General features: G+C 40.5%; 1 protein-coding gene across 3 annotated transcripts in view; it reads right to left on the reverse strand.

Annotated features, from left to right (window-relative positions):
• LTBP1 (latent transforming growth factor beta binding protein 1) overlaps positions 1–27,367 on the reverse strand; it is a 439,153-nt gene that overhangs the window by 39,501 nt on the left and 372,285 nt on the right. For all 3 annotated transcript variants that reach the window (XM_073672632.1, XM_073672633.1, XM_073672634.1), the window contains 3 exons: positions 8,203–8,367; positions 7,934–8,020; positions 7,140–7,268 (listed from right to left, as the gene is read on the reverse strand). In XM_073672632.1, the coding sequence (XP_073528733.1) occupies positions 7,140–7,268; positions 7,934–8,020; positions 8,203–8,367 (381 nt within the window). The remainder of the gene's footprint in view (positions 1–7,139; positions 7,269–7,933; positions 8,021–8,202; positions 8,368–27,367) is intronic.

A 27,367-nucleotide genomic window follows, 5' to 3' on the forward strand; every position in this document is an offset into this window, starting at 1 on the left:
TAAGTATTCTTTCCTCCTCTCTGGTACTTTGCTGGGTAAACGTGTTTTCTGCTTATCCAGCAGAACATTTTGTGAGGGCTACAGTGGGATTTGCATGTGGTATAAAACTTGAAGACAGAAGAAGGTGATTTAATGGAGAAAGTATGGCATCAGGTTACATAAATTAGCTGGATAATCACCCTTCACAAGAAAGATTTCCATAGAGGACCTGTGAATGAACCTTACGAGAGTCAACACTCCAGTATTATTAGCAAAACAGCTCCGAGTCTGTCACAGATTTATAGATTCTCGTGAAAATTAATAAACTGTACACTAAGGATCCTATTAGTGCACCTTTCTCAGGAGGCTCGCAATAGTTTTCTTTGTAGCTTTCACATTTCGTTATACTGAATTTGGTTTTTATAAATCCATTTTACCGCATGCAGTAATTATTTGTACAGTTTTAGTGGCAGCCAGAGGGCTGACAAAACTGCAGCCTGCCCTATAGCTTTCAGACCACGGTACTGTTAGAACCTTGCTCTTAGGTTTTTTTTTCCTTTGCTGGTCACATGACCTTGTTGGCCTATTTAATCCTGCTCCGCCCTTCTGGCTTTGCTGGACTTCATTGTATATCTACTTTCTAGCTAGCCTGTGCTCTGTGTCTTGCTCTGTTAGTTTGCTTGGTCTACTGACCTCTATGTTCTATATATTTTGTTTGTTCGTCTGTCTGCTACTATTTCTGTTAGGAGGTGTCCCATATTCCTCCCAGTCCTTAGTACTTGTAGGGATTCCTTCCCCACATCTATAGGTCTCCGTACAGACTAGCTTAGGACTTTAGCAGGTCTGATCGCAGGATCAGGTTCCCTGTTACATCGTAGGGATTAAGCTGAGTTCTATCGTAGGGACAGATCTCCTCTCTTTCCTTAGCTCTGGTAGCAGAACATAACAGTAAGTCCAGCCAGCAAATTCTCTAAGGAAAGATTTTTCTGTTCCATCATGGTGTCGGTTCAGGATTTGGTTCATTGCCTGCAGGGACTCTCTCTGGAGGTGGCCGAGCTCCGTCAGCACGTGAGTAACTGTCCTGGAGCACATTTCTTGGAGCCTAAGGTATGTTTGCCGGATTTATTTTTTGGTGAACACCGAGAATTCTTTTCATTCAAAAATGCTTGCTTATTGTATTTTCGTTTGAGACCTAAGTCCTCTGGGGATGAATCCCAGCGCGTAGGGTTCATAATGTCACTTTTGCGCAAAGAGCCTCAGGAGTGGGCCTTTTCTTTGCAACCTAGTGATACATGCTTCAGATCAGTGGATAGTTTTTTTTCTGCTTTGGGACTATTATATGATGATCCTGACCGTGTCGCATCAGCTGAGACTGAGTTGAGACGTTTAAAACAAGGATCAGGCAATGTGGAAAAATATTGTATTCATTTCCGTCGTTGGTCTACTCAAACAGGGTGGAATGATTCTGCTCTGAAAAGTCTATTTCTTGCTGGGCTCAGTGAAAGGGTTAAAGACCTGCTAATTGCTTATCCTACACCTGAAGATTTGCAACAGGCTATGCAATTAGCTATACGGGTGGATAGAAGACTGCGTGCAAGGGTTAATGAGAGCAAATCCTCTGCTATGTCAGTTTCTGGTTATGAGAATGTGTGTACTAACAGTGGTGAACCGATGGAGATTGGATCGGTGGCACCTCGCTCTCAAGAAAAAGACCGTCGATTTTTTGAAGGCTTGTGTTTCTATTGCGGAAAATCTGGTCATTTGATTAAAGGCTGTGAGCTTCGTATGAAGAAAGAAAAAAAAATGGTCAGTCATGCCCGTATTGCCTGTTTAAATTCCAAGGGTGTATTTTTAGCTGCTTCCACGATTGCTCAGGAAAAATTAATGGAATTTTGGGTGTTTGTCGATTGTGGGTCTACTCTGAATGTTATTGATGGGGGATTCGTGGAAAGACTCAATTTAAAACCTGAACCTTTATCATCCCCCATTGCTGTGGTTTCTGTGGATGGTTCCCCTTTGAAGAATATTACTCTCAAGGTCTGTGAATTTCCTCTCACTATTAATGGTGTTCACCATGAGAAATTGGATTTGGTAGTGTTGAATAACTTGCCTTCTCCAGTAATATTGGGATTGCCCTGGTTAAAATTTCACAATCCTGTACTGGATTGGTCTACCAGTGAAATTAAATCCTGGAGCCATAAATGTTATGACAAGTGTTGTAATGGGCGTATTGCAGCTTTGGATAGGGGAGAATTGCCTGTTCCTATTCAGGATTTTTGGAGAGTTTTTTCTGAGAAGGAATCGCAGGTTTTGCCTCCCCATAGAGACTATGATTGTTCTATTGAATTTGTCCCTGGAGCGACTCTTCCTAAAAGTCGTTTATTTAACCTTACTATTCCTGAGAGGAAGGCTTTGGAGGAATACATACAGACAAGTTTGGCCGCCGGTCACATTAGGCCCTCTAAGTCTCCTGTGGCGGTTGGATTTTTTTTTGTAAAAAAAAAAGGACGGCGGTTTACGTCCTTGTCTGGATTTTCGTGAGATTAACAAAATTACTGTACGCAATCCTTACCCACTGCCATTGATTCCTGATCTGTTTAACCAGTTAATGGGGGCCAAGTGGTTCTCTAAAATTGACCTTAAGGGGGCATACAATCTGTTGCGCATGAAGGAGGGTGACGAATGGAAGACTGCTTTTAACACTCCTGTGGGTCATTTTGAGAATCTGGTTATGCCTTTTGGTCTTACTAATGCTCCTGCATTTTTTCAGAATCTGATTAATGACATCCTTAGACCTTTGATCGGTAAAAATGTGGTTGTGTATTTGGATGACATTTTGATTTATTCGCCGGATCTGGAGTCTCATTGGCGGAGCGTGCGTGAGGTATTACAGTTATTAATGGACAATTCGCTTTTTGCTAAGCTGGAGAAATGTGAGTTCGCTGTACAGAGAATTAGTTTTTTGGGCTACATTATCTCCAGCAAAGGTTTTGAGATGGATCCGGTTAAGGTTCAGGCTGTGCAGGAATGGCCTAGGCCTATTGGTTTGAAATCGATACAGAGGTTTTTGGGTTTCGCCAATTACTATAGAAAATTCATAAAAATTTTTTCTAGTATTGTCAAACCTCTGACTGATCTCACCAGGAAAGGTGCTGATGCGGTTCAGTGGTCTTCTGAGGCCATTGAAGCTTTTGTGTATCTCAAGGAGAGGTTCACCTCTGCTCCCATCCTTATGCAGCCTGATGTTACTAGGCCGTTTTTGGTTGAGGTTGATGCTTCCTCTGTGGGGGTTGGCGCAGTATTGTCTCAGGATAACGGGGATGGATTACATCCCTGTGCCTTTTTTTCAAAAAAAATTTCGGAGACTGAACTGAATTACGATATTGGTAATCGGGAATTATTGGCTATTAAACTCGCATTTGAACACTGGCGCCACTTGTTGGAAGGTGCGGAATTTCCCGTTCAGGTTCTTACGGATCATAAAAATCTGATATATCTTGATGCTGCCAAGCGCCTGAATGCCCGTCAGGCTAGGTGGGCACTGTTTTTCTCGCGGTTTAATTTCTCCGTTACTTACATCCCTGGTACTAAGAATGTTAAGGCGGATGCCTTGTCTCGCAGTTTTTCTCCCATAGTCGGTGCTGAGAAAGAGGAGAACATTTTACAAGAAGGTGTTGTGATAGCTGCTTTGGACTCCGTTTTGGAAAATGAGATTCTTAAAGCACAGGAGAATGCCCCTTCTAACACTCCTCATGGGAGGTTGTTTGTGCCTGGGACCTTTAGGAGAGATTTGTTTGTTGAGTGTCACGAATCTCGGTTGGCAGGTCATCCCGGAATCTCTGAGACCAAGAGACTGGTGGGTCGCAGTTTTTGGTGGCCTGGATGGCAGAAGGAAGTCATTAAGTGGGTGCGTCAATGTACTATATGTGCTAGATCTAAGTCCTCACATACTCCTGCTGCGGGGTTGCTTTGTCCTTTGGAGGTTCCCAGTGCTCCTTGGACACATTTGGCTATGGACTTTATAACTGACCTTCCCCCCTCTGAGGGTTTTACTGTCATCTGGGTGGTCGTGGACCGTTTTAGCAAGATGTGTCACTTGGTTCCTTTCGTCAAACTGCCCTGCGCTAAAACTCTCGCTAAGGCCTTTGTCAAGGAAATTGTCAGACTTCATGGCGTTCCTACTGACATTGTTTCTGATAGGGGTCCTCAGTTCGTGGCTCGTTTTTGGCGTGCCTTTTGTGATAGGTTGGGAGTTCATTTGTCGTTCTCGTCCGGATATCATCCTGAATCTAATGGCCAGACAGAAAGGAAAAACTAGGATGTTGAGCAGTTCTTGCGTTGTTTTGTGGCAGACAATCAAGAGGGGTGGTCTGAGTTTCTGCCACTTGCTGAATTTGCTCTGAACAATCATACATCTTCTTCTGCTGGTTGTTCGCCTTTTTTTTGTTGTTCTGGGAGACATCCGTCGTTTGGGTCGTTCTCCAAGTTGGGATCTGCCGTGCCTGAGGAGGAGAATTTTTCCGGTGATTTGGAGAGAGTTTGGACGGATGTGCGTGGTAATCTTCAGGAGGCCAACAGAAAATCTAAAGACTACTTTGATAGGAAACGACAGGAGGTTTTGTTCGCTGTTGGTGACATGGTTTGGTTGTCCTCTAGGAATCTGCGGTTGAGGATTCCTTCAAAGAAATTGGGTCCCAAGTTTGTAGGGCCCTTTAAGGTGCTTCAGGTTGTCAACCAATCTGCTGTTAGGTTGGAGGTTCCTACCTCCTGGAGAATTAATCCGGTATTTCATGTCTCTCTGTTGAAAAAAGCTGTTGTATCGGATTGTGACGCCTCTGCCTCTGTTCCTCCGGTGGTGGAGGACGGGGAATATGAAATTTCTCGCATCCTTAACTCTAGACGGTATAGAGGTAGTTTGCAGTATCTTGTGGCCTGGAAAGGTTTCGGTCCCGAGGATAACTCTTGGGTGAGGTCGGATGATGTTTCCGCGTCCAGACTTATCAGAGCGTTTCACAGGAGATTTCCTGATAAGCCTGGTCCTAGGGGATCCGGAGGATCCTCTTAGAAGGGGGGGTACTGTTAGAACCTTGCTCTTAGGTTTTTTTTTCCTTTGCTGGTCACATGACCTTGTTGGCCTATTTAATCCTGCTCCGCCCTTCTGGCTTTGCTGGACTTCATTGTATATCTACTTTCTAGCTAGCCTGTGCTCTGTGTCTTGCTCTGTTAGTTTGCTTGGTCTACTGACCTCTATGTTCTATATATTTTGTTTGTTCGTCTGTCTGCTACTATTTCTGTTAGGAGGTGTCCCATATTCCTCCCAGTCCTTAGTACTTGTAGGGATTCCTTCCCCACATCTATAGGTCTCCGTACAGACTAGCTTAGGACTTTAGCAGGTCTGATCGCAGGATCAGGTTCCCTGTTACATCGTAGGGATTAAGCTGAGTTCTATCGTAGGGACAGATCTCCTCTCTTTCCTTAGCTCTGGTAGCAGAACATAACAGGTACCATGATATGGATTATCTTAGGCCACGGCCCCACTATCAGTATTTGGTCAGTATTTTTTCTCAGGAGTTGGAGCCAAAACCAGGTGAGGAACAATCAGAGAAAAGGTATAATAGAAACAAGTCACCAATTCTGCATTTATCACCCACTCCTGGTTATGTCTCCCACTCCTGACAAAAAATACTGACATAATACTGACCAAATACTGATGTGGCCTTAGACTGAGCCTCTACCACTAAGTTAGGATACAGCATTGCGGTTTGAGAATTCAATCCTACAATTAATTGTTGATCACGATGAGTCAGTGGTTAGCACTGTAGCCTTGCAGAGCTGGGGGGTCTTGGATTCAAATCCCACCAAGGACAACATCTGCAAGGAGTTTGTATGTTCTCCCCGTGTTTGTGTGGGTTTCCTCCAGGTTCCCTGGTTTCCTCCCGCACTCAAAAGACATACTGATAGGGAATGTAGATTGTGATCCCCGATGGGGACAGTGATGACAATGTATTTAAAGCGCTGTGGAATTAATGGCGCTATATAAGTGAGTGAAATAAATAAATAAAATCATGAAAAGTATAAAAAATCTACATGGAATTAGCAGTATTCAGTATGCTCTAAACTCAACAATATAAACACATACATTAGTGTGTATTTCCAGGTGGTTGTACTGCAAATAACTAACTTTATAGATATCCACGTTATTATGTTCGAATGTCAAAAAGTAGATATCAGCGAGTCACTTAAAGGGAGCGTGCATTGTGGTACATGCAGTCCAATCTGTGGTCAGTATGGTATAGAGAAGAAGAAGCTGAGCAGAATGATATATAGGTTTGTTGGAAAAGATTCAGCATAACTTGTACTTTATTCATTGAAATCCCTGGTGTTTGAATGCATATGAGTCCAGTGGGCGGTCCTACTAGTGACTGACAGCTATTGAGGCATGCAGAGTCATAAAGGGAAGACTGTCGATTATTGAATAGGACCGCCCACTGGACTTACATGAAGAGAAACACCAGGAACTTCAGTCAATAAAATGCAAGATCTATTGAAACTTTTCCCACCAAAAATGTATATCGATCTGATTGTCTCCCACTCCATACCATCCTGCCTGCAGATCAGATACCATTGTCAATATGACAGGTTCCCTTTCAGATAATATACTGCATTATCTTAGTTGAGTATTACTTTACAGATATTAGTAGTGATGCATTAAATACATCTCACCTCGGCAATACTCTGATCCAGCATATGTTGTACAAGTAATACTGACGCCATGATATGGTCTTTACATTTAATATCAAGATATTAGTGTTTAAATAAAATGGAATAGGGGAGCAGCGGAACTAAAATTAGAACATAATCTAGTCACTTTTGACCCGATGACAGGTCCTTTTTTAAATAGAAAATTATGTTCCAATTATTAAAACAAAATGTTGCTGAAATTACAACAACATTAAACAACCAATAAAAATTCCATTTAGTAGAATTTTCTACAAATAATAATATTCATAACTTGCAAGAAACTAAATAGATGTAGAATAATCCAGTTTCCATGGACATAATGTGTATCTCATGTAAAAAATCAAGAAATAAAACCGTCTATAGTGGTAGGAGACCCCTACACTTGTACTGCTTTCATTCAATATCTATACTGGACTTACCAAAACACTGTAACTTCACAGAATCATAATATGTGCCTTGTTTGCAGTAACACTCAAAGCTTCCCTCGGTGTTTAAGCAGAAGCCGCTTTTACAGATTTCATTTCCAAACAACATGCACTCATCAGCATCTGAAGAAACGAGACACAAACAGTGATCAAGTGATTAACATAAAAAAATACAGTGAAAGAATGTAGGCACAGAAACAGATTTATAGTCTGTGAATCCTGGTGCTAGAACTAATGTGGACATTTATGCACTAATAAAGGGGTCGCTGACTACTTGGAAAACTCTGTCGAAATCAGCATGTTTGCCCCCAAGTAAAATGACAACACTGACACCCACCTCCGGTGTCAGAACCATTCTGGCAGTGTCGGCACTGGCTCTCCCGGGGATCACGTCACATTGTTATGTCAAGCAATCCCTGCTCCCAATCAGCGTCAGCTTCACTCTCCCCGCCTTCAGAAAAATCAAACATCAAGAGGAAGTCAGAGCTGCAGCTGGCCGCTCACTTTCTCTTGATGTTTAATTCCTCCGAAGGAGGGTCGAGTGAAGCCAGCGCTCATTGGGCGCAGATATTGCGTGACATAACAATGTGACGTGATCCCCATAAGAGCGTGTGCCAACACCGCTGGAACAATGCCGGCACCATTATTTTACTGGGGACAGAGATGCTAATTGAAATAGGGTTGTCTGAGTATTGAACACCTCCTTTAATAGTACATGTTTTCCAGACTTGTGTCGAACAGTTATACATATCCAATCTGTGTTAAAAAAAGGCCATCTAGAGACTAACCTTGGTAGGTCAAGCCATTTCCTTCATAATGGGACTCTTTGGATGGGATGTAGCCATGTCCTTCAGGGCACAACAGTGCATATTCATCTAAGAGACACAAAGTCTAAGTTCAGATGTTGCTTTTCATTCAGTATATATTAGAATATACTGTATTATGGACTGACAGTAGTTTTTTTGTCTTAATGCAATTTACATGTAACTTATATTTTTGATCTTTTTGTGATATAATAGCAATATAGTTTGTTCTCAAAGTTTGGCTCTACACATACCAGATCTTAAAACAGGACATGGAAACATCTCGCAGGTATCTCCCCAGGCAGCACCCAATGTACAGCAGCATTCTTGCTTGCTGACATTTACAGTCAGTACGTTCTCGCAGAAGTTGGCATTATTAAGATTATAGTAGCACTGCTTTACCTCTTCATCATAATGATCTACAAAACAAAAGAACATTCTTTCAGTATAGAACAAATATTTTTGTGAACACTTACATCTTGAAGAAAGGAATGCTGAGATATTTTCACATTGCTGATAAATGTTGGTCATCTTCAAAGCAATCCATTAGTCTTCATTTGACAATAATATCTAGAAATCTACTGCATTGTACATTTATGTATAAGGTGGCTTTGAGGTTGTGTTTCCCTGTAAATAACACTGTAGGATGTAGCAGCCCTGGGTTGTACAGTAGTCTCAGACTCATGGGTGCAATACTAAAGCTGAATACACAGATGAGAGTTCAAGAACTTTACTCCCAGGAAGGAAACAAGCTTGATGGTTACAGAGGTTAATATGAAGCAGCGAGATCGGCAGATGCGCAATGGGCAAAAGCTTACTTGAATTGATGCAGATAGTTCGTAGATAAATAAATGAGTTTACATTTGTAAGAGTTTACTGATACTTGCAACAGTTGATGGGGAACTCTTCAGCAGCTTTTCTACTAAATGGCACAGTCTCTTGTGTCTCTCACCATGCAGTACAGCATGCTTTCACGCTCTCAATTACCATTGTAGCAGTGGCGTACTGCAGTAACTCACCTGGCATTTCATGAATTTTTGTGACCTACTCTCAAGGTCACTTCATCACAATCTCTCACACTGAGGAACAGTCTTCAAGCTGTCTCTGGTGTGGCAACCTCGTCACTGGGTTAATCTGCTGTTGATGGATTTATTCTTAACTCAAAAGTAAGACTTCTCTATTAGAAGTACTTTTTGGAAAGCGCACTGGTTTCTTGCACATTGAACAAACTATGCTAACTGAAGTTTAGTCTGGAGCATTATACATGCTCCACTAAGCTCTGGGGTAGCACACCTTTATAACGGGTGTTACTCACACCCACTTGGTAGCTAGCTACAGCACAGGCATTTCTCTTTTGCTGCACAGCTTCTCCTCCTTCTGCCTGTCTGCATGGTTTCTACTTTTACCAGTGGTAGCACAGGTGCTTTATGACTTTTGGGAAGCTAACAAGGGATTTGGTGGCACTTATGAGGCTGACATCACGGTGTCCTCTGACCCAGTAGTCTTACCAGCACTTCAATACGCATTACTAAAATAATACAACACAAACCCTTTGCTTTTAATAAGTGTCACCTCAGACCTCATCATTTCTACATATGTGTTAATCATCTCTTGTCCAGGGGAGTAACCCCAATATACTGAATGGCTATGATGTCATATATTAACTTGCATCATATCATCATTATTCTAGTTACTTTTTGTGAACATTTCTAAAAAAGATTACAACATGAAGTACGGCCACATTGGTTGCCATCTTGGAACCAGCTCCTCTGAATTTGGCAGTAAACGCATTCAAAAGTGATAACCAATTCGTCTGTACTACCTGTTGTCATTTTAGCACAAATGGCCATCGTAACTGAATATAAAAATGCCAATATCACTGGTAATGGCCATAATTACTAAACTGTGGCAACTGCTTAACCTGCTTATTTACAACTTATTTACAAGGCGAATTATACGTTTTTGGTCTAAACCCTTAAACATATGAAAAATAGTTGAAATACTTGAAAATACTTGTAGAATATTGACTTGATCTACAAAGATTTTACAGACAAATACTAACACATCTACAGAACACACAGGTGGCAGAAATGCCCTTGGTATGTAGTAAGTCTAGCCACTATAACTCCTTCTACACCGTCCTGCTTTTCTTTCACTTGAAGACATAATCTAGGAGAAATGTTTGATAAGGAACAGATCCTCTACATACCACTGGCAGAGCAAAAGTTTTTCTTGAACAGATCTTATAACTAGCCTTTGAGGAATTGATGGCCAAGTTAGTATTACTGCACGTTTAACTAAAACATTATTTTTCATACTTAAATGTCTGAGGGGAAAAGTGCAGCTATGCGGCAAACACAGATGGCAGCAAAGAAATATTCATTTTGTTGGTGAAGTAGTCAGTTTTATAAAATCAGTAAAACTCTATATAACTTATTTGTGCTCTCACAGTGTGACTGCTTTGTAAATGGTCATACAGGATGTGACGAGAATCCATCAGAAGAGAAATAGCAACCAATTAACAGATCTGCACACAAATATTTTAAAGGTTAAAGTAGATCAGTCATCACATTATGCTCTGTTATTTACCTAAAACACATGATACGAAAGGTCCACTGGGCTATAATTACAAACGGCCTCCAAAAAGAAACATTGATCTGTTTGGTTAATAGCAGCTAAGAAAGAACACAACCAACTCATAGGCATGAGTCTGCTGTATTAATGAGGATCACAATTACCCTACACAATACTAAAAAATGACCATCTTATAATGATTGGTAAGAGAGACAGGAGGAGACAGAACACTCTTCTCAAGGGTTTTATTCCCTCACCTAATCAAAAAGGGGAAACAAAAGTCTAAGATTTATCTCAACGTCCTCCTCTCACCCAGCAGATTTCCCTTCCCCGGTTGAACTTGACGAACAGATGTGTTTTCTAATTTCAGTAATTACAGTGTGTGACAATGTAACTACTCTATGGAACCATCGTCTAGAAGTTAGAAAACAAATAGGACTTATTTTAAAGCATACTTTGAAAATGGAAATCTATATCATATCTCAACTCTAGTGCTTAGGTGTTTCCAAGAGCAAAACCCGGTGACAGATTCCCTTTAAAACCATATTATTAGTATCAATGGAGTATTAGACCCTCTGAGTGGTCAGAGAAGGAGATAGGGTAAGTGTGTAATAGAGTCTTGTGTAGGACTTTTAGTTTCCCTGTGATTACAGTTGCTCCATCTGTATATGTTGAATTTCTCTAAAAAAAAACATAAGACTATATAAAATAAAAGTATATAATAAACTGCTTCTATATTAAAAAAACAACTGATCCACATCACAGTGCTCTGTAATTACTGATAATCAATGGCATAGCAAAATTCTGATGTTCCAGCATTGTCAGGTCTAGAGTCACAAGTCAAAACTTGCTTCAAATTACTATTGAAATTAAAAAATTTCTTTAAAAGAATTTCCACATTCAAGATTTTAAAGGTATTATATATTTTCGCAATACAGTATATTATATTGTTCTACACTAGAATATGTGTATTGTAAAGTGGCACATGAATGATTCATGGTTAGAAAATGATAATCTAAACATAGCCCATATAGTTCAGTATATGATATCACAGTGTGACTGCATAGATTCAAATATCTACATATAGTGTATGGACACACAGTATAGATAGGTCATCTGCTAGGACTAATACAAGATGCCTTATAGTCTGGAAACAAATAAGAAAAAAGATCTGAAAATTATATTGTTGATGAAGCTGGAGGAAACCTGAGACAAATCCAGCATTTTACATGGTTTTGTGGATGGATAACGAGAGAAATATAATGAAATCTACTTTGTAACAAGAGACATATGGCTAAAGTAACTTACAAGAATTTAATAAAATTGCAAGGAAAATCCAAATTCGCACCACAGAAATCTGAGAAAACAATAGTAGCATATATATCAACATTAAAAAACTGATTTGACGGCCGTAGATCAACGAAGTCTACAGTAAGCAGTGTGAATTTTAATTCTGTATCAAAACAAAACATGGAACCTTAAGTCGGTATATGGTACATCGAAACCCTCTGTGGAGCTTTGCATGCAAAATAATTTGCTAACTATGGGGATTTTTCAATACAAATCATAGTGTTGTTTCATATTGTACAGTCACAATATAGGGGTGAGCCTTTATACAACACAATTTAAGTTGTAAAATACAGTGACTATTCCACTGTTATTTATTGGCAGTGACGACTCCAGTTCCTAATTGTGTGTTATACTATATTCTGGTGGATTCCCAGTAAACAAGAAAATATTTTTTCCAGTGGGCCATATATATATATATATATATATATATATATATATATATATATTATATATATATTATATATATATATATATATATATATATATTTATATATATATATATATATTTATATATATATATATATATATATTATATATATATATATATATATATATATATATATATATATATATATATATATATTCACACTTCTCTTGTTCTTGGCTTTTCTAATTGTCAATTCAGATAAACATTACATTAGTATATTTTATCAAAAAATATACTACTTTCACCACGTATGAGCCACTTCTTTTTCTTACCCGCTGAGTCCTGAACTCACATCCACTCAGAAAAATACAGCTCAAGTCCGTCTTGCTCAAGAAAAATAGGACTGCCAGCACAGTGAGGTATCAGGGTACACCTCCTATTATACTCTATGGAGAGGGGAGTGTGGAGGTGAGAGTGAGGGGCAATGTAATAAAACAAGCAGAGGGAGATACAGAAAGATAAAGCTAAGCTTTCTAACAAGTCTTTTACCTAATCCCAGAGCGGGGTTCCCATTTTCACTGCTCAGTAATGCTGTATAATTTCAGAATGCTACTGCTATACCTGCCTGTGTCCCAACTAAGGCGTGGAATACCCCTCTGTTTGTGCTCTGTCTGTATGGTAGACATCATAGCACCTAGTCTCCTCCCACCAGTTTAGAGTCAATCATAAATTAAGAGATCAAATCTCCAACGGAGGAAACTAGTGAAAATGCAAGATACAAGTCATGTAATGGCCAGACATATTGGTATTCATCATGTAAACACAGGGCAGTTTATTTGAAAGTACAGTTAACCTTTAAGAACAATGAGAAGTACATTCTTTGGTGTAAGGCAGCTACCGGACATATAGTTGTTGGGTGGTATGTATCACAGAGATGGTTGTCATCTGTGATGCAATCCTGGAGTATTGCTCTAGTGCACAAAGTACTAAGAGGATTGTTTGGTGAATCTGGGCAAGGTTTTATGGGCAGCCTGAGAGATGGGCGGGTCTCGCTGCTCACATACATCACCTCCGGGTGTGGTTAAGAGGTTAAAATGGAGTTGCTGTTTGACACATGGTCAGTATATGGAGGGAGAAGGCCTCCTGTGTGGTTGATCCAGACTAACCCAGGATACTGGATGCTCTCCAGTCGGTGTGACCAGGACTGGCTAACCAGAGACTTTGTCTAAAGGACTGTTTTCTTTCTTTTGCCTCCACTGAAGGCTGTTTATTTTCCTTTTGCTTGTGGACGGTTTATGGAGCAATAAACTGACATGGACATTTAAATGGAAACGCTTCTTGTTTTGCCACCCGACGCACCCAAGTAAGTAGAAATCCCTACACTATCACTATGCCTTGGCAGCTTCCTTACAACAAGGGGAGGACATTCCAATGGTGCACATATACTGTTCTTGCACAGGGGCCCTCGTCTGTCTGTTTCGGCTCAGGATTAAAACGATGCTCTTAAAACATTGGGGAGAATGCAGCATACACCCTAATGAAGAATATGGAGTTAACTTACAAAAGGTCAGATGCATTAGAACAAATTGACGAGTTGTATAGAGTGTAACTGTGAAACCTCAGATACATATATTTTCACATATACACTGCTCAAAAAAATAAAGGGAACACTCAAATAACACATCCTAGATCTGAATGAATGAAATATTCTCATTGAATACTTTGTTCTGTACAAAGTTGAATGTGCTGACAACAAAATCACACAAAAATCATCAATGGAAATCAAATTTATTAGCCAATGGAGGCCTGGATTTGCAGTCACCCTCAAAATTAAAGTGGAAAAACACACTACAGGCTGATCCAATTTTGATGTAATGTCCTTAAAACAAACCAAAATGAGGCTCAGTATTGTGTGTGGCCTCCCCGTGCCTGTATGACCTCCCTACAACGCCTGGGCATGCTCCTGATGAGGTTGCGGATGGTCTCCTGTGGGATCTCCTCCCAGACCTGGACTAAAGCATCCGCCAACATCTGGACAGTCTGTGGTGCAACGTGACGTTGGTAGATGGAGCAAGACATGATGTCTGAGATGTGCTCAATCGGATTCAGGTCTGGGGAACGGGCGGGCCAGTCCTTAGCTTCAATGCCTTCATCTTGCAGGAACTGCTGACACACTCCAGCCACATGAGGTCTGGCATTGTTCTGCATTAGGAGGAACCCAGGGTCAACCGCACCAGCATACGTCTGTCACATGTGTGTTAGAACCCTCATGTTTGTTTTTCCATCTTGTGTTTTGCGGTCACGTGACCACCTGCCTTTATATTCCAGCTCCGCCCTCCTGGCTGTGCTGGACTTCATTGTTTGACTGTTTCTCTAGCCAGGTGCTTCTGTGCCATTCTCTGTTAGTTCGTTTGGTCCTTCTGGGACCTCTAGTACCTTTTTGTCTGTTTGTCTTTTTGTGTTCTGCATCAACTTCTCTGTTTAGGAGGTGTCCCATTTTTGTCCCAGTCCTTAGTTCTTTTAGGGACTCCTCCCCTTATGCTATAGGTCTTCGTTCAGACTAGCCGAGGACTAAGGCGGGTCTGTTCGCTAGGAACAGGCAGCCCGCTACATCGTAGGGATTCAGCTTAGTCTTACTGTAGGGACAGCTTTCCCTTATCTTTCCTTAGTACATGTTGCAGATCATAACAATGTGCTCAGTGTGAACCTGCTTTCATCTGTGAAGAGCACAGGGCGACTTTGCCAATCCTGGTGTTCTGTGGCAAATGCCAAGCGTCCTGCACGGTGTTGGGCTGTGAGCACAACCCCCATCTGTGGACGGCGGGCCCTCATACCACCCTCATGGAGTTGGTTTCTAACCGTTTGTGCAGACACATGCACATTTGTGGCCTGCTGGATCTCATTTTGCAGAGCTCTGGCAGTGCTCCTCCTGTTCCTCCTTGCACAAAAGCAGAGGTAGAGGTCCTGCTGCTGGGTTGTTGCCCTCCTACGGCCCCCTCCACGTCTCCTGGTGTACTGGCCTGTCTCCTGGTAGCGCCTCCAGCCTTTGGACACTAAGCTGACAGACACAGCAAACTTTCTTGCCACAGCTCGCATTTATGTGCCATTCTGGATGAGCAGCACTACCTGAGCAACCTCTGTGGGTTGTAGAGTCCGTCTCATGCTACCACAAGTGTGAAAGCACAACCAACATTCAAAAGTGACCAAAACATCAGCCAGAAAGCATTGGTACTGAGATATGGTCTGTGGTCCCCACCTGCAGAACCACTCCTTTATTGAGGGTGTCTTGATAATTGTCAATAATTTCCATCTATTGTCTATTCCATTTGCACAACAGCATGTAAAATTGATTGTCAATCAGTGTTGCTTCATAAGAGGACAGTTTGATTTCACAGAAGTTTGATGTACTTGAAGTTATATTCTGTTGTTTAAGTGTTCCCTTTATTTTTTTGAGCAGTGTATTTGCACATGATATAAAAAGTTTGGATGTATGACCAATAATTTCAGTAATCTAAAAATGTTATTTGGAAAGCTGATTTACTCCCTACAAAATCAACTGGGTATCATTTGGCCGTAATAAAAATCCTGTTAAGTAGTTTCTTAATGTGAAACAATTGGGTTTGTATTGAACGTTTTAGCATTAAAGTATGGGGGATATCCAGAATGAAAGGTTCTGTGGAGAATTTAAACTGTTAAGGCCCCGTCACACTAAGCGAGATCGCTAGCGAGATCACTGCTGAGTCACAAGTTCTGTGACGCAACAGCGACCTCAGTAGCGATCTCGCTACGTTTGACACGTAGCAGCGACCAGGCCCCTGCTGTGAGATCGCTGGTCGTGTCGGAATGGCCTGGACCTTTCTTTGATCGTTGAGGTCCCGCTGGGTAGTATGCATCGGTGCGTTTGACACCTTACCAACGACCAACGACACATAGGCGTGCATTTGCGTTGCATCGTTATACAGGTCACTAAGGGTCGCCGTATCGTTGCTACGTCGTTGGGAAGATCTGACTGTTTGAAATCTCACCAGCGACCACATAGCGACGCAGCAACGATCCCTGTCAGGTCGTATCATTGTCGGATCGCTGTAGCGTCGCTAAGTGTGACGGTACCTTTAGTGTAAATCTGCCAACATTCTAAGCAAAGGTCCATTCAAGTCAATGGAAAAGTGGTTAGAATGTTCCGCCTTAGATAGCCTCTAGCATCATATGTTGGAATTCTAGAAGATCCTTACTGGATATGACAGAACCATTGTGATCTGTCATCATCCATTTTACAATCCATTTGACAGATTTGTTATATTCTGTCTTCATTCATTTTTCCATCAAGTTTGAATTATTCCATTACTGGATGGAACACTGAAAAGCAACTAAAACTGAAGAGAGCGAACAAAAAAATTACATTAACAAAAATCTTTGATTTTCCTTAAAGGGTTTGCACATGCTATAGAGACACTTAATTCTTGAAATCATTGGTAGCTGAATATTCCAGACTCACCAATGAAATATCAGATAAAATTATTGCCTGAATTTCCAGACAGCTTGCTGCAATTTGTGGTTTAGATGATCAGATGTTGTCATCTACAGTACTAAAGAATACCATCACATGGCTCTCAGATAATCGTTCGGCTAGCAGCCATCTTGGCCATCTCGGCCGGCTCGCCCATACACAGGACAATCCAAAATTCGACATGCTATATCGATATTTTCCACAACAATAAATTGTCTGGAGCTCCCATACATAATAGACAGTTGGCCGAACCTGTCAATATAACATTAGTTTGTGTATGGGGCAGCTTTAGATGTCTCAAGTGACCCAAAATCCCTGGGATAGGATCCCTGGGCTAGTATTTAACACTGTAAGTTACATGTAAATGCAGAGGCAATCGGAGGTGGCAGTTTCCCCAAACCCTGGTGCCTCAGGGGCCCCTTTACCACTTAGAAGACACCAGTTATAAATGGCACATTGTAGGTAGGGAGCCTTGACATGAGTTTCGCAATGGGGCTCAAGAACTTCAAGCTAAGCATTATAAATAGTGTTGAGCCACCCCCGTAGTGTTCGGGTTCGGTTCGTCGAACACCAGGATGTTCGTGGAACTGTTCGTCGAACACCTTAGAACACCGTCGAACACCGTTAAAACCAATGGCAGGCAAACGAAAACACATAGAAAACACCTTCAAAGGTGTCCAAAAGCTGACAAACTGCCGGCCGGCAATTCAGCATCGGTACCCGACATTTAGAACAGAAATAATAGAGCGTCACACATAGATTAGATAGATAGAAACATGTCAGTCACATATATAAGAAGTACAGTGACAGTGTTGGTTACTGTACTTGTCATTTAGTGTTAAAGGATTTATTTAAAAAAAATAATAGTGTTTTCATGCACCCGTCTCTTTAAAAAAGCCGGCCGGCAATTCAGCATCGGTACCCGACAATTTAGAGCAGAAAGAATAGAGCATCACACATAGATTAGATAGATAGAAACATGTCAGTCACATATATAAGAAGTGCAGTGACAGTGTTGGTTACTGTACTTGTCATTTAGTGTTAAAGGATTTATTAAAAAAAAATAATAGTGTTTTCATGCACCCGTCTCTTTAAAAAAGCCGTCCGGCAATTCAGCATCGGTACCCGACAATTTAGAACAGAAAGAATAGAGCATCACACATAGATTAGACATGTCCAATGAACTTAGCTCACCTCATGCACGTCACTGACAGCGTGGGAGAATTCTCCTGCGCATGCGGTGTGAGAAAATTCTCCTGCGCTCACCGCATGCGCAGGAGAATTCTCCCACGCTGTCAGTGATGTGCATGAGGTGAGCTGAATTCTCCTGCCGATGCGGTGAGCGCAGGAGAATTCTCCCATGCTGTCAGTGACGTGCATGAGGTTGATTGGACATGAACTCGGCTCATCTGGATGCCGTCACAGCGAGACACTGAGGAGCGCAAGCATGACTGCACTTCTCAGTGTCTGCGGCATGGCAAGCTGGATGGCAGCTTTCTGCTGCGATTCAGCCTGTCATGTCAATGTAGCAGAGCTGAACCTGCCCTGGGAACCATGGAAAGGTAAGGATGAGGTTGGTGTACTATTTTACTTTTATTGCAGAAGACATCGGTTTCAGCTGGAATGGGCGCGACGGTAAGTATGGTTTAATTTAGAACATTAAAGGAATGTGTGTTTATTTCAATTAAAGGACTTTTTTCTGGGTGTTGTGGTTTTTTTAAATACTTTACTAGAAATTCATGGCGGTCATGTCTAATATTGGCGTGACCCCATGAATTTCGGGCTTAGGGCCAGCTGATAATACCAAGCTGGCCCTAACCCCTTTATTACCCAGTGAGCCACCGCACCAGGGCCCTGGATGCGATCCAGCCTGTCATGTGAATGTAGCAGAGCTGAACCCGTCCTGGGAACCATGGAAAGGTAAGGATGAGGTTGGTTTATTATTTTACTTTTATTGCAGAAGACATTGGCTTCAGCTGGAATGGGCGTGGTGGTAAGTATGGTTTAATTTAGAACATTAAAGAATTGTGTGTTTATTTCAATTAAAGGACTTTATTCTGGGTGTTTGTGTTTTTTTTAACTTAGACTATGGGCTTAGTAATGGCGCCTCTCCATTACTAACCTGGGCTTGATGTCAGCTGGCATTATAAACTGACATCAACCCCAGCCCTATTACCCCACTGCCACTGCTACAGGGCAGAGGGAAGAGCGAGGCTAAGTGCCAGAATTGGCGCATCCTATGGATGCACCATTTCTGGGGTGGCTGACGGCTGGTGTTTCTAGCCTGGGAGGGGGCCAATATTCATGTCACCCTTCCTGGGCTCTTAATATCAGCCCCCAGCAATCTGCCTAGCCTTTGCTAGCTATTAAAATAGGGGGGACCCCACGTCATTTTTTTTGGGGGTCCCCCATTATCCCCCAATATCAGCTGGGGGCTGATATTAGTAGCCTGGGAAGCTCCGTGGGTATTACCCCCTTCCCAAGCTTCAAACATCTGCCCCAGCCGTCTGCTTAACCTCCGCTAGAGACTAAAATTACGGGGAACCCCACGCCAATTTTTTTTTTAATAAATCCTTTAACACTAAATGACAAGTACAGTAACCAACACTATCACTGTACTTCTTATATATGTGACTGACATGTTTCTATCTATCTAATCTATGTGTGATGCTCTATTCTTTCTGTTCTAAATTGTCGGGTACCGGTGTATGCCGCTGATGAATTGCCGGCTTTTCATGTTTCACTGTGAGCACTGATTTGGGCAACCACTGTAATGCCACAACCACCATGGCTGTGACATTACAGTGAGTGGCAGACAATCCCTGCATGATGTGAAAAAATCCAGTTGCGCTTTTAGTGCACAAACAGTTATCGAACATAACCTCGAACAGCCAAATTTTTTGCAAATCATTCACGTTCGTCGAACGACTTGAACACCGCCCAAAACAGCTCGAATTTGAGATTGGCGAACAGTTCTAGTCGAACACCGCTCATCTCTAATTATAAACAACTAATGGTGTTGTTTTGTGCGCTTCATTAGACACATTCTTATTTCAGATCTTGGCTTTATCATAACTTATAGCTTACACTGCTATATATGAGTATGGTCACACAATACAGAAAATTACTTGCAGTGTCTTAACTTCATTACTTGGTTAGAAGTGCACACATTGTATGATATCATCAACTGAAAATTCCTAAGGAAAAGATGATCAACACGCCCAAACTGGGACCAGACTGTGCAATATACTGGCAATGTACAGACGTAATGGAAGATGCCAAAAGAAACAGGCTATTTTCATTACATGTCCACAATCTATCTGTTGAGAACAGTATTTGCATGAAACGGCACGTGCTTTGAGTTTACAAGTTCAAAAGGCAACTGGGTTCTCCTCTTGGGAAAGACTTAGACACATGTTTTTATTCCTGTATTGTAATTAATATCATATTAATGCCATGGCCATGACAATCTACAAATCTTGTACTGAGGCTTTTTGTAAATCCTTCATAAATTATTTAAAAATGATAATGGAAAGTTTTCTAGATAATGAGGTAAGCAGATAATTCCTTGTCCTAAACCAATTCTTAACATATGTCAGGAGACAGAAAATGAGACTATTTAACTTTACCCTTCAAACAAGCAGCAGGTAGCACAATAAGTAATACCGACCTAAAAGCAAGAAACTATGAACGCCCAAGGACTGTCTGAAACCAATGACTGTGAATGTAACTATTTTCAGACTATCTGTTCAACAACATGTTAGAAAATGTATTCTTCTGACACCGTTGTCAGGGGCATTATTCTGGCACATTATTTTAGATTTTGATATCATGCTATAATGGCGCTGTTTACGGTAGTCCTCTAGCTATCATTATGTGGTGTTATTTGAGAAACATATTGCGCCTTTATTTATTTGCACAGTAGTGTCATTTTATTTACCTGAATTGTATAGTGGCATTAGCTATGTGTACAGTTTGGCAGTATTGCCTATAATTACTGTTTAGTGACATTCTTTATTGGCTCCATAATGAGAACATTAATTCTCTTTCAATTGTGTTCACATCTATTTGTTTATGTGAATGGGTCTAGGGAAAAAAGTTGTGAAAGCAAATTAAAACTCAACATTTTATTTACTCAAAAGTAACAGTTATTTAACATTTTAAACAGATTTGTTAATAGTTTGATCATGGAGGTTTCCTTTATATAGCATCATTTTTATTTCGTAATAAGTACTAATTATCAATGTAATGATTTGTAAGTGTATTAAAATACTTACCGATCACTGTGTTCCCAGTTTTCAGCGCCTCTCTGGTCCTCTTCTGGTCCACATGATGTGAAATCTGATTACCCGGCTCACATGGGGTTTATGTATGAGTTGAAGTTGCTTTCTCAATGTAAGTCTAGGGAGCATCGTTCTGAGTCTCACAGACTTACACTGGGAAAGCAACTACAGCGCCATACAGTAGACGCTGGGAGAGCCGAAATAACTGCAGAATAGTCAAGTGGTCCAGAAGAGTACTGGTGCAGTGCTTAAAACCAGAGAACATGACAATCGGTAATTATAGTATTACTTACACACCAATAGTTAGATAATTGGAACAGACTATGGAATAAAGTTTTTGATGACACTGAAAAGAAAGTGAAAAACAGTAGACCTAAGAGTAAATAAAGAGAACCAAATCAAATAAATGAGTGAAAAATATTAGACATTGTCATTTTTTAAATGAGGAACATGATCCAATATTACATTTCTATGAGTTGCAAAAATATATGAACCTTTATGATTAGCACATAATTTGAAGGCAGAATTAGAGACTTGCATTTTCAATAAATAGGATGACAATTAGGTGTGAGTGGGTGACCTGTTTTATTTAAAAAACAGAAATCTATCAAAGTCTGATCTTCACATGTTTGTAGGTAGTCTATCATGGCCCAAATAAGGGAGATTACTGAGGACCTCAAAAGAAAAGTTGTTCATACTCATCAGGCTGGAAAAGGTTATCAAACGATCCTTAAAGGATTTGGACTCCACCAATCCTGAGTCAGACAGTTTGTGTACAAATTTAGGAAATGAAAGACGATTATTACCCACCCCAGAAGTGGCCAACCAAGAAACATCACTCCAAGAATAAGGCTTATAATAGTCTGCGAGGTTGCAAAGGAACCTAAGGTAACCTCTAAGAAACTAAAGGCCTCTATCACATTAGCTAATGTTCGTGATTCTACCATCAGGAGCACAGTGAACAACAATAGTGTGCATAGCAGGATTGCAAGAAGAAAGCCACTGCTCTCCAAAAAGATCATTGCTGCCCATCTGCAGTTTGCTAAAGATCCCTTGGACAATTGAAACAATGGTTTGTGGATGGAAGTATCCAAAATAGACCTTTTTGGTTTAAATAAGAAGGATTATGTTTGGAGTAAGAAAAACACGGTGGTGGCAATATCATTGTTTGGGCCTCCCTAGCATGTGGGCCAGGATGGATTGCCATCATTGATAGAATAATGAATTCTGAATTATACTAGCAAATTCTAAAGGATGTTTTTCCATAAGCTGCATCTCAAGAGAATGTGACACAAATCACGCAAGTTGTTCTACAAAAGAAATGTTAAAGAGGAATTAAATTAAAGTTTTGGAAGGGCCAAGTAAGGACCTTAAGTGAGCAATTCATGGGAGAAAGTCCCACAATATAAAAGAGGTTAGGCTGTTTTGTAGGGAGTAATAAGCTAAAATTCTTACAACTAAAGTGTGGAAGTAATCAACAATTATCAGAAATGTTTAGATGCAGTTATTGCTGCACAAGGGGGTCACACCAGATTCTTAAAGCAAAGGTTGACATACTTTTGCCACTTACCGACATTTGATATTGAATAAATGTCCTCCTTTAAAAAACTCTAATACTTTTCATTTGTTTGATTTAATTCTCTTTAACTACTTTTAGGACTTGTGTGAAATTCTGAAGTAGTTTAAGGTCAAATTTATGCAGAAATATGGAAATTTCTGAATGGTTCACAAACTTTCAGGTTTCACAGTAAGGGCCTGTGCTCACGTTGCAGATTTATCACTTTTTTTTCTGAGCATATTTGTCACAGAAACTGAAGTGTTTCCTGATGCCAGCAAAGTGAATGAGAATTAAAGTCTCATGCACACGTTGCTTATTTGTGACTTGCAGATTTGGTGCAGATATAAATCTACAACATGTCAATTCTTTCAGCGTTTTTGCTGCAGATTTCACTCATATTAATGAGCGGAGAAAAATCTGTAACAAAAACGCATGTATGGCTGTGTGCCCACGATGCGTTTTTAATGTGTTTCTGCAGCGTTTTTGCAGCTGTGGAAATGCATTAAAACGCATGGTAGAAGGGCAGCAATGTTCCCCAATGATAATCCGCATGTGCTGTGCACATGCTGCGGGAAATTTCCGCTGCGGATTATCATTGCGGAAAAAAACGCAGCACTACCAATTATTTTGCGGAAGTGCTGCGTCTTCGCCGCCATTGACTTGCATTGGAACGCGCCAATTCCACAAGACTGCATCTGTACTTGCGTAATTGGTGCGTTCTAATGTGCGGATGGTACCCGGGTGTAGAGGAGAGGAGAGTCTCATCCACACCCAGGTACCATTTAAAAATCTGTAAAAAAAGAGTAAAATAAAAAATAAATATATATTTACCTTCTGGCGGCCCGCGCTGCGCTCCTGCTTGCTTCCCGGAACTTCGCGATGGAATGAAGGACCTTGCGCTGACGTCAGAGTCATGTGACGGGTCACGCGACGCTGACGTTGGCAGGTCTTTCAATCCACCGCTGTCGGCAAGGGAGAACGGAGTGTAAAGCAGGACACCGGGGGCCATCGGAGGGTAAGTATACATTTATTTTTTTATTTTTAACCACTCTCTCGGGTCACACTATATAAATCCATGCTGTTTGCATGGATTTATATAGTGTGACCTAGTTGTCACAAGCACTTCCCAAAGAATGCTAATCGCTTGGAAAGCGCTTGTCAATCCGCATGCAGAAATGTCAGTGAATAACGCTCCATTTCCGCATGTCCCTGGCAGGAAAACGCATGTACAATCCGCATGTACAATCCGCATGCGTTTTTTTCTGCCAGGGAGATGCAGAAACGCTCAGGAAAAAATCCTGAGCATTTCTGCATCGTGGGCACATAGCCTAAAAAACGCATCAAAAACGCACCAATTTTAAGCAACGCTTTTCTTGCAAAGAGATGCAGAAATGTCTTCACCAAATACTTAACGTGTGCACATATCTTAAGACATAACATGAAGCATTGGAGGGGTTGTTTTTTAAAAAGTGGACTTTATGTTCAAAAGCACCCTACAGTTTAAAAGAAATTCTGCCATCCCCACTGATGAGTCCTTTCTGATGTGTCACATAAGGGGCGCTTATAATGCCCAAGTATCCATGAATATAAATGCTAATAAAATAAATTCAGCTCTGTAGGTAATCCATAATCCACTTGTGAGCTGAAATTCCAATGGATCTATTGCACACACTTTTCTTTCCATTTGAACAATCCTAGCCTAAGAATAGAAAAAATTATGAAAATACTTACTGGCAACAGAATCAAAGGGAAAATTTCACAACATCTAATTAGACTGTATGCCAACAATTTACACATGAGCCAACAAAGTTACCTTAATAAGGCTGAATAGGTGCCTATTGTGCTATTTTCTGGCAGGCAGAAAGGAGGTACCGTGTGCTGCATGGAACCAATTTGTCTAATTTTCTTCTTAGGAAAAAAAATGAAGGGCTTGCAATTCTGGATCAGGAATATTAAGCGTGTTTGTATATAAATTGCTAAAAAAAACTTTTAAGCTTAGGAAAAGTTTCCACACAGTGATCCCAACAAACCACCATTTATTTCCATTTTTCTAAGTTTAGACCCCTAAAAATGGTATATATTGATGAAATATATACAGTATATATAAATACATATATGTTTATATATATACATCTATATATATATACATATATATATATACATTTTTATATATATATATATATATATATATATATATGTATATTTATATATATATATATACACACATACATATTTATACAGTTAGGTCCATATATATTTGGACAGAGACAACATTTTTCTGATTTTGGTTCTAGACATTACCACAATGAATTTTAAACAAAACAATTCAGATGCAGTTGAAGTTCAGACTTGCAGCTTTCATTTGAGGGTATCCACATTAAAATTGGAAGAAGGGTTTAGGAGTTTCAGCTCCTTAACATGTGCCACCCTGTTTTTAAAGGGACCAAAGGTAATTGGACAATTGACTCCAAGGCTATTTCATGGACAGGTGTGGGCAATCCCTTCGTTATGTCATTCTCAATTAAGCAGATAAAAGGCCTGGAGTTGATTTGAGGTGTGGTGCTTGCATTTGGAAGGTTTTGCTGTGAAGTAAACATGCGGTCAAAGGAGCTCTCCATGCAGGTGAAACAAGCCATCCTTAAGCTGCAAAAACAGAAAAAACCCATCCGAGAAATTGCTACAATATTAGGAGTGGCAAAATCTACAGTTTGGTACATCCTGAGAAAGAAAGAAAGCACTGGTGAACTCATCAATGCAAAAAGACCTGGGTGCCCACGGAAGACAACAGTGGTGGATGATCGCAGAATAATCTCCATGGTGAAGAGAAACCCCTTCACAACAGCCAACCAAGTGAACAACACTCTCCAGGAGGTAGGTGTATCAATATCCAAATCTACCATAAAGAGAAGACTGCATGAAAGTAAATACAGAGGGTTCACTGCACGGTGCAAGCCAGTCAAAAGCATTAAGAATAAAAAGGCTAGACTGGACTTTGCTAAAAAAAAATCTGAAAAAGCCAGCACAGTTCTGGAAGAACATTCTTTGGACAGATGAAACCAAGATCAACCTCTACCAGAATGATGGAAAGAGAAAAGTATGGCGAAGGCATGGTACAGCTCATGATCCAAAGCATACCACATCATCTGTAAAACACGGCGGAGGCAGTGTGATGGCTTTGGCATGCATGGCTGCCAGTGGCACTGGGTCACTAGTGTTTATTGATGATGTCACACAGGACAGAAGCAGCCGAATGAACTCTGATGTATTCAGAGCCATACTGTGTGCTCAGATCCAGCCAAATGCAGCCAAACTGATTGGTCGTCGTTTCATACTACAGATGGACAATTACCCAAAACATAAAGCCAAAGCAACCCAGGAGTTTATTAAAGCAAAGAAGTGGAATATTCTTGAATGGCCAAGTCATTCACCTGATCTCAACCCAATTGAGCATGCATTTCACTTGTTAAAGACTAAACTTCAGACAGAAAGGCCCACAAACAAACAGCAACTGAAAACCACCGCAGTGAAGGCCTGGCAGAGCATCAAAAAGGAGGAAACACAGCGTCTGGTGATGTCCATGAGTTCAAGACTTCAGGCAGTCATTGCCAACAAAGGGTTTTTAACCAAGTACTAGAAATGAACATTTTATTTACAATTATTTAATTTATCCAATTACTTTTGGTCCCTTTAAAAACAGGGTGGCACGTGTTAATGAGCTGAAACTCCTAAACCCTTCATCCAATTTTAATGTGGATACCCTCAAATGAAAGCTGAAAGTCTGAACTTCAACTGCATCTGAATTGTTTTGTTTAAAATTCATTGTGGTAATGTCTAGAACCAAAATTAGAAAAATGTTGTCTCTGTCCAAATATATATGGTCCTAACTGTATATAAATATATATATATACACATATATATATATATATATATATATATATATACTGTATATATACATACACAGTACATCTATTCTTTGAGAAAGGCTTCTAATGAGGAGCTGAATAATTGCAGTCCACTTTTTTCCACTTATTTCCATGGGAGTGCTGCTTCCATTCTATTTTTTTCTACATTTGGAGGCTTTTTGGCTGATTGTTTGCATACGTACACTCCCTGACAGAAGTTATGTCGCTTATCCTTGTTATGTAAATAAAAGCTTATAACCTGACGTTAAATTCATCCATTGGTTTTATAAATTACTCTTTTGAAAGCTGAAACCCTCCCAAATTTGGTTTAGGTTAAGAAAGTAAATTGGCATCAATGCTGAAATATTGATCATAAAATGAACACAGAATGGTCAGATTTTGGCAAGACAAAAGTTTAGTCGCCTGGTCATATAATGCACCCAATCCTAGTTTACATCCTTACCAGTGCTCAGTAAATGATTGGTTAATTAGTGGGTGTGTATAAAAAGAAACCCAGCACCCCAGACCTTCACTTGAACTGCAACTTGAGCTCTGACAACATGCCAAAAATCCACCCTGAGAACAAAGCCTTGATTATCAAGAGGCTGAAGACCAGATCCACTGCAGAGGTGTCTGGCACCTTTAATGTGTCAGTGTCAAGTACAAAGAATTAAAAAAAGATCTGAAGAGACTGGAGATATGTTTGACAAGCCCGGGTCCGGCAGACCCCGCAAGACAACTGCTCAGGAGGAACGTTTGTTTGTTAGAAAATCCAAATCAAGCCCCTCTTCCACTGCAGCAGAGCTCCAACAGGCCTGGTCACCTCAAGTCCCTGTGTCAACTAGAACAGTTTGTAGGATTCTGTCTCGAAATGGCCT

This window comes from Phyllobates terribilis, unplaced genomic scaffold (genome assembly GCF_046119375.1).
Source record: "Phyllobates terribilis strain yellow unplaced genomic scaffold, ASM4611937v1 Scaffold_3__8_contigs__length_932513732, whole genome shotgun sequence".
Taxonomy (NCBI): domain Eukaryota; kingdom Metazoa; phylum Chordata; class Amphibia; order Anura; family Dendrobatidae; genus Phyllobates; species Phyllobates terribilis.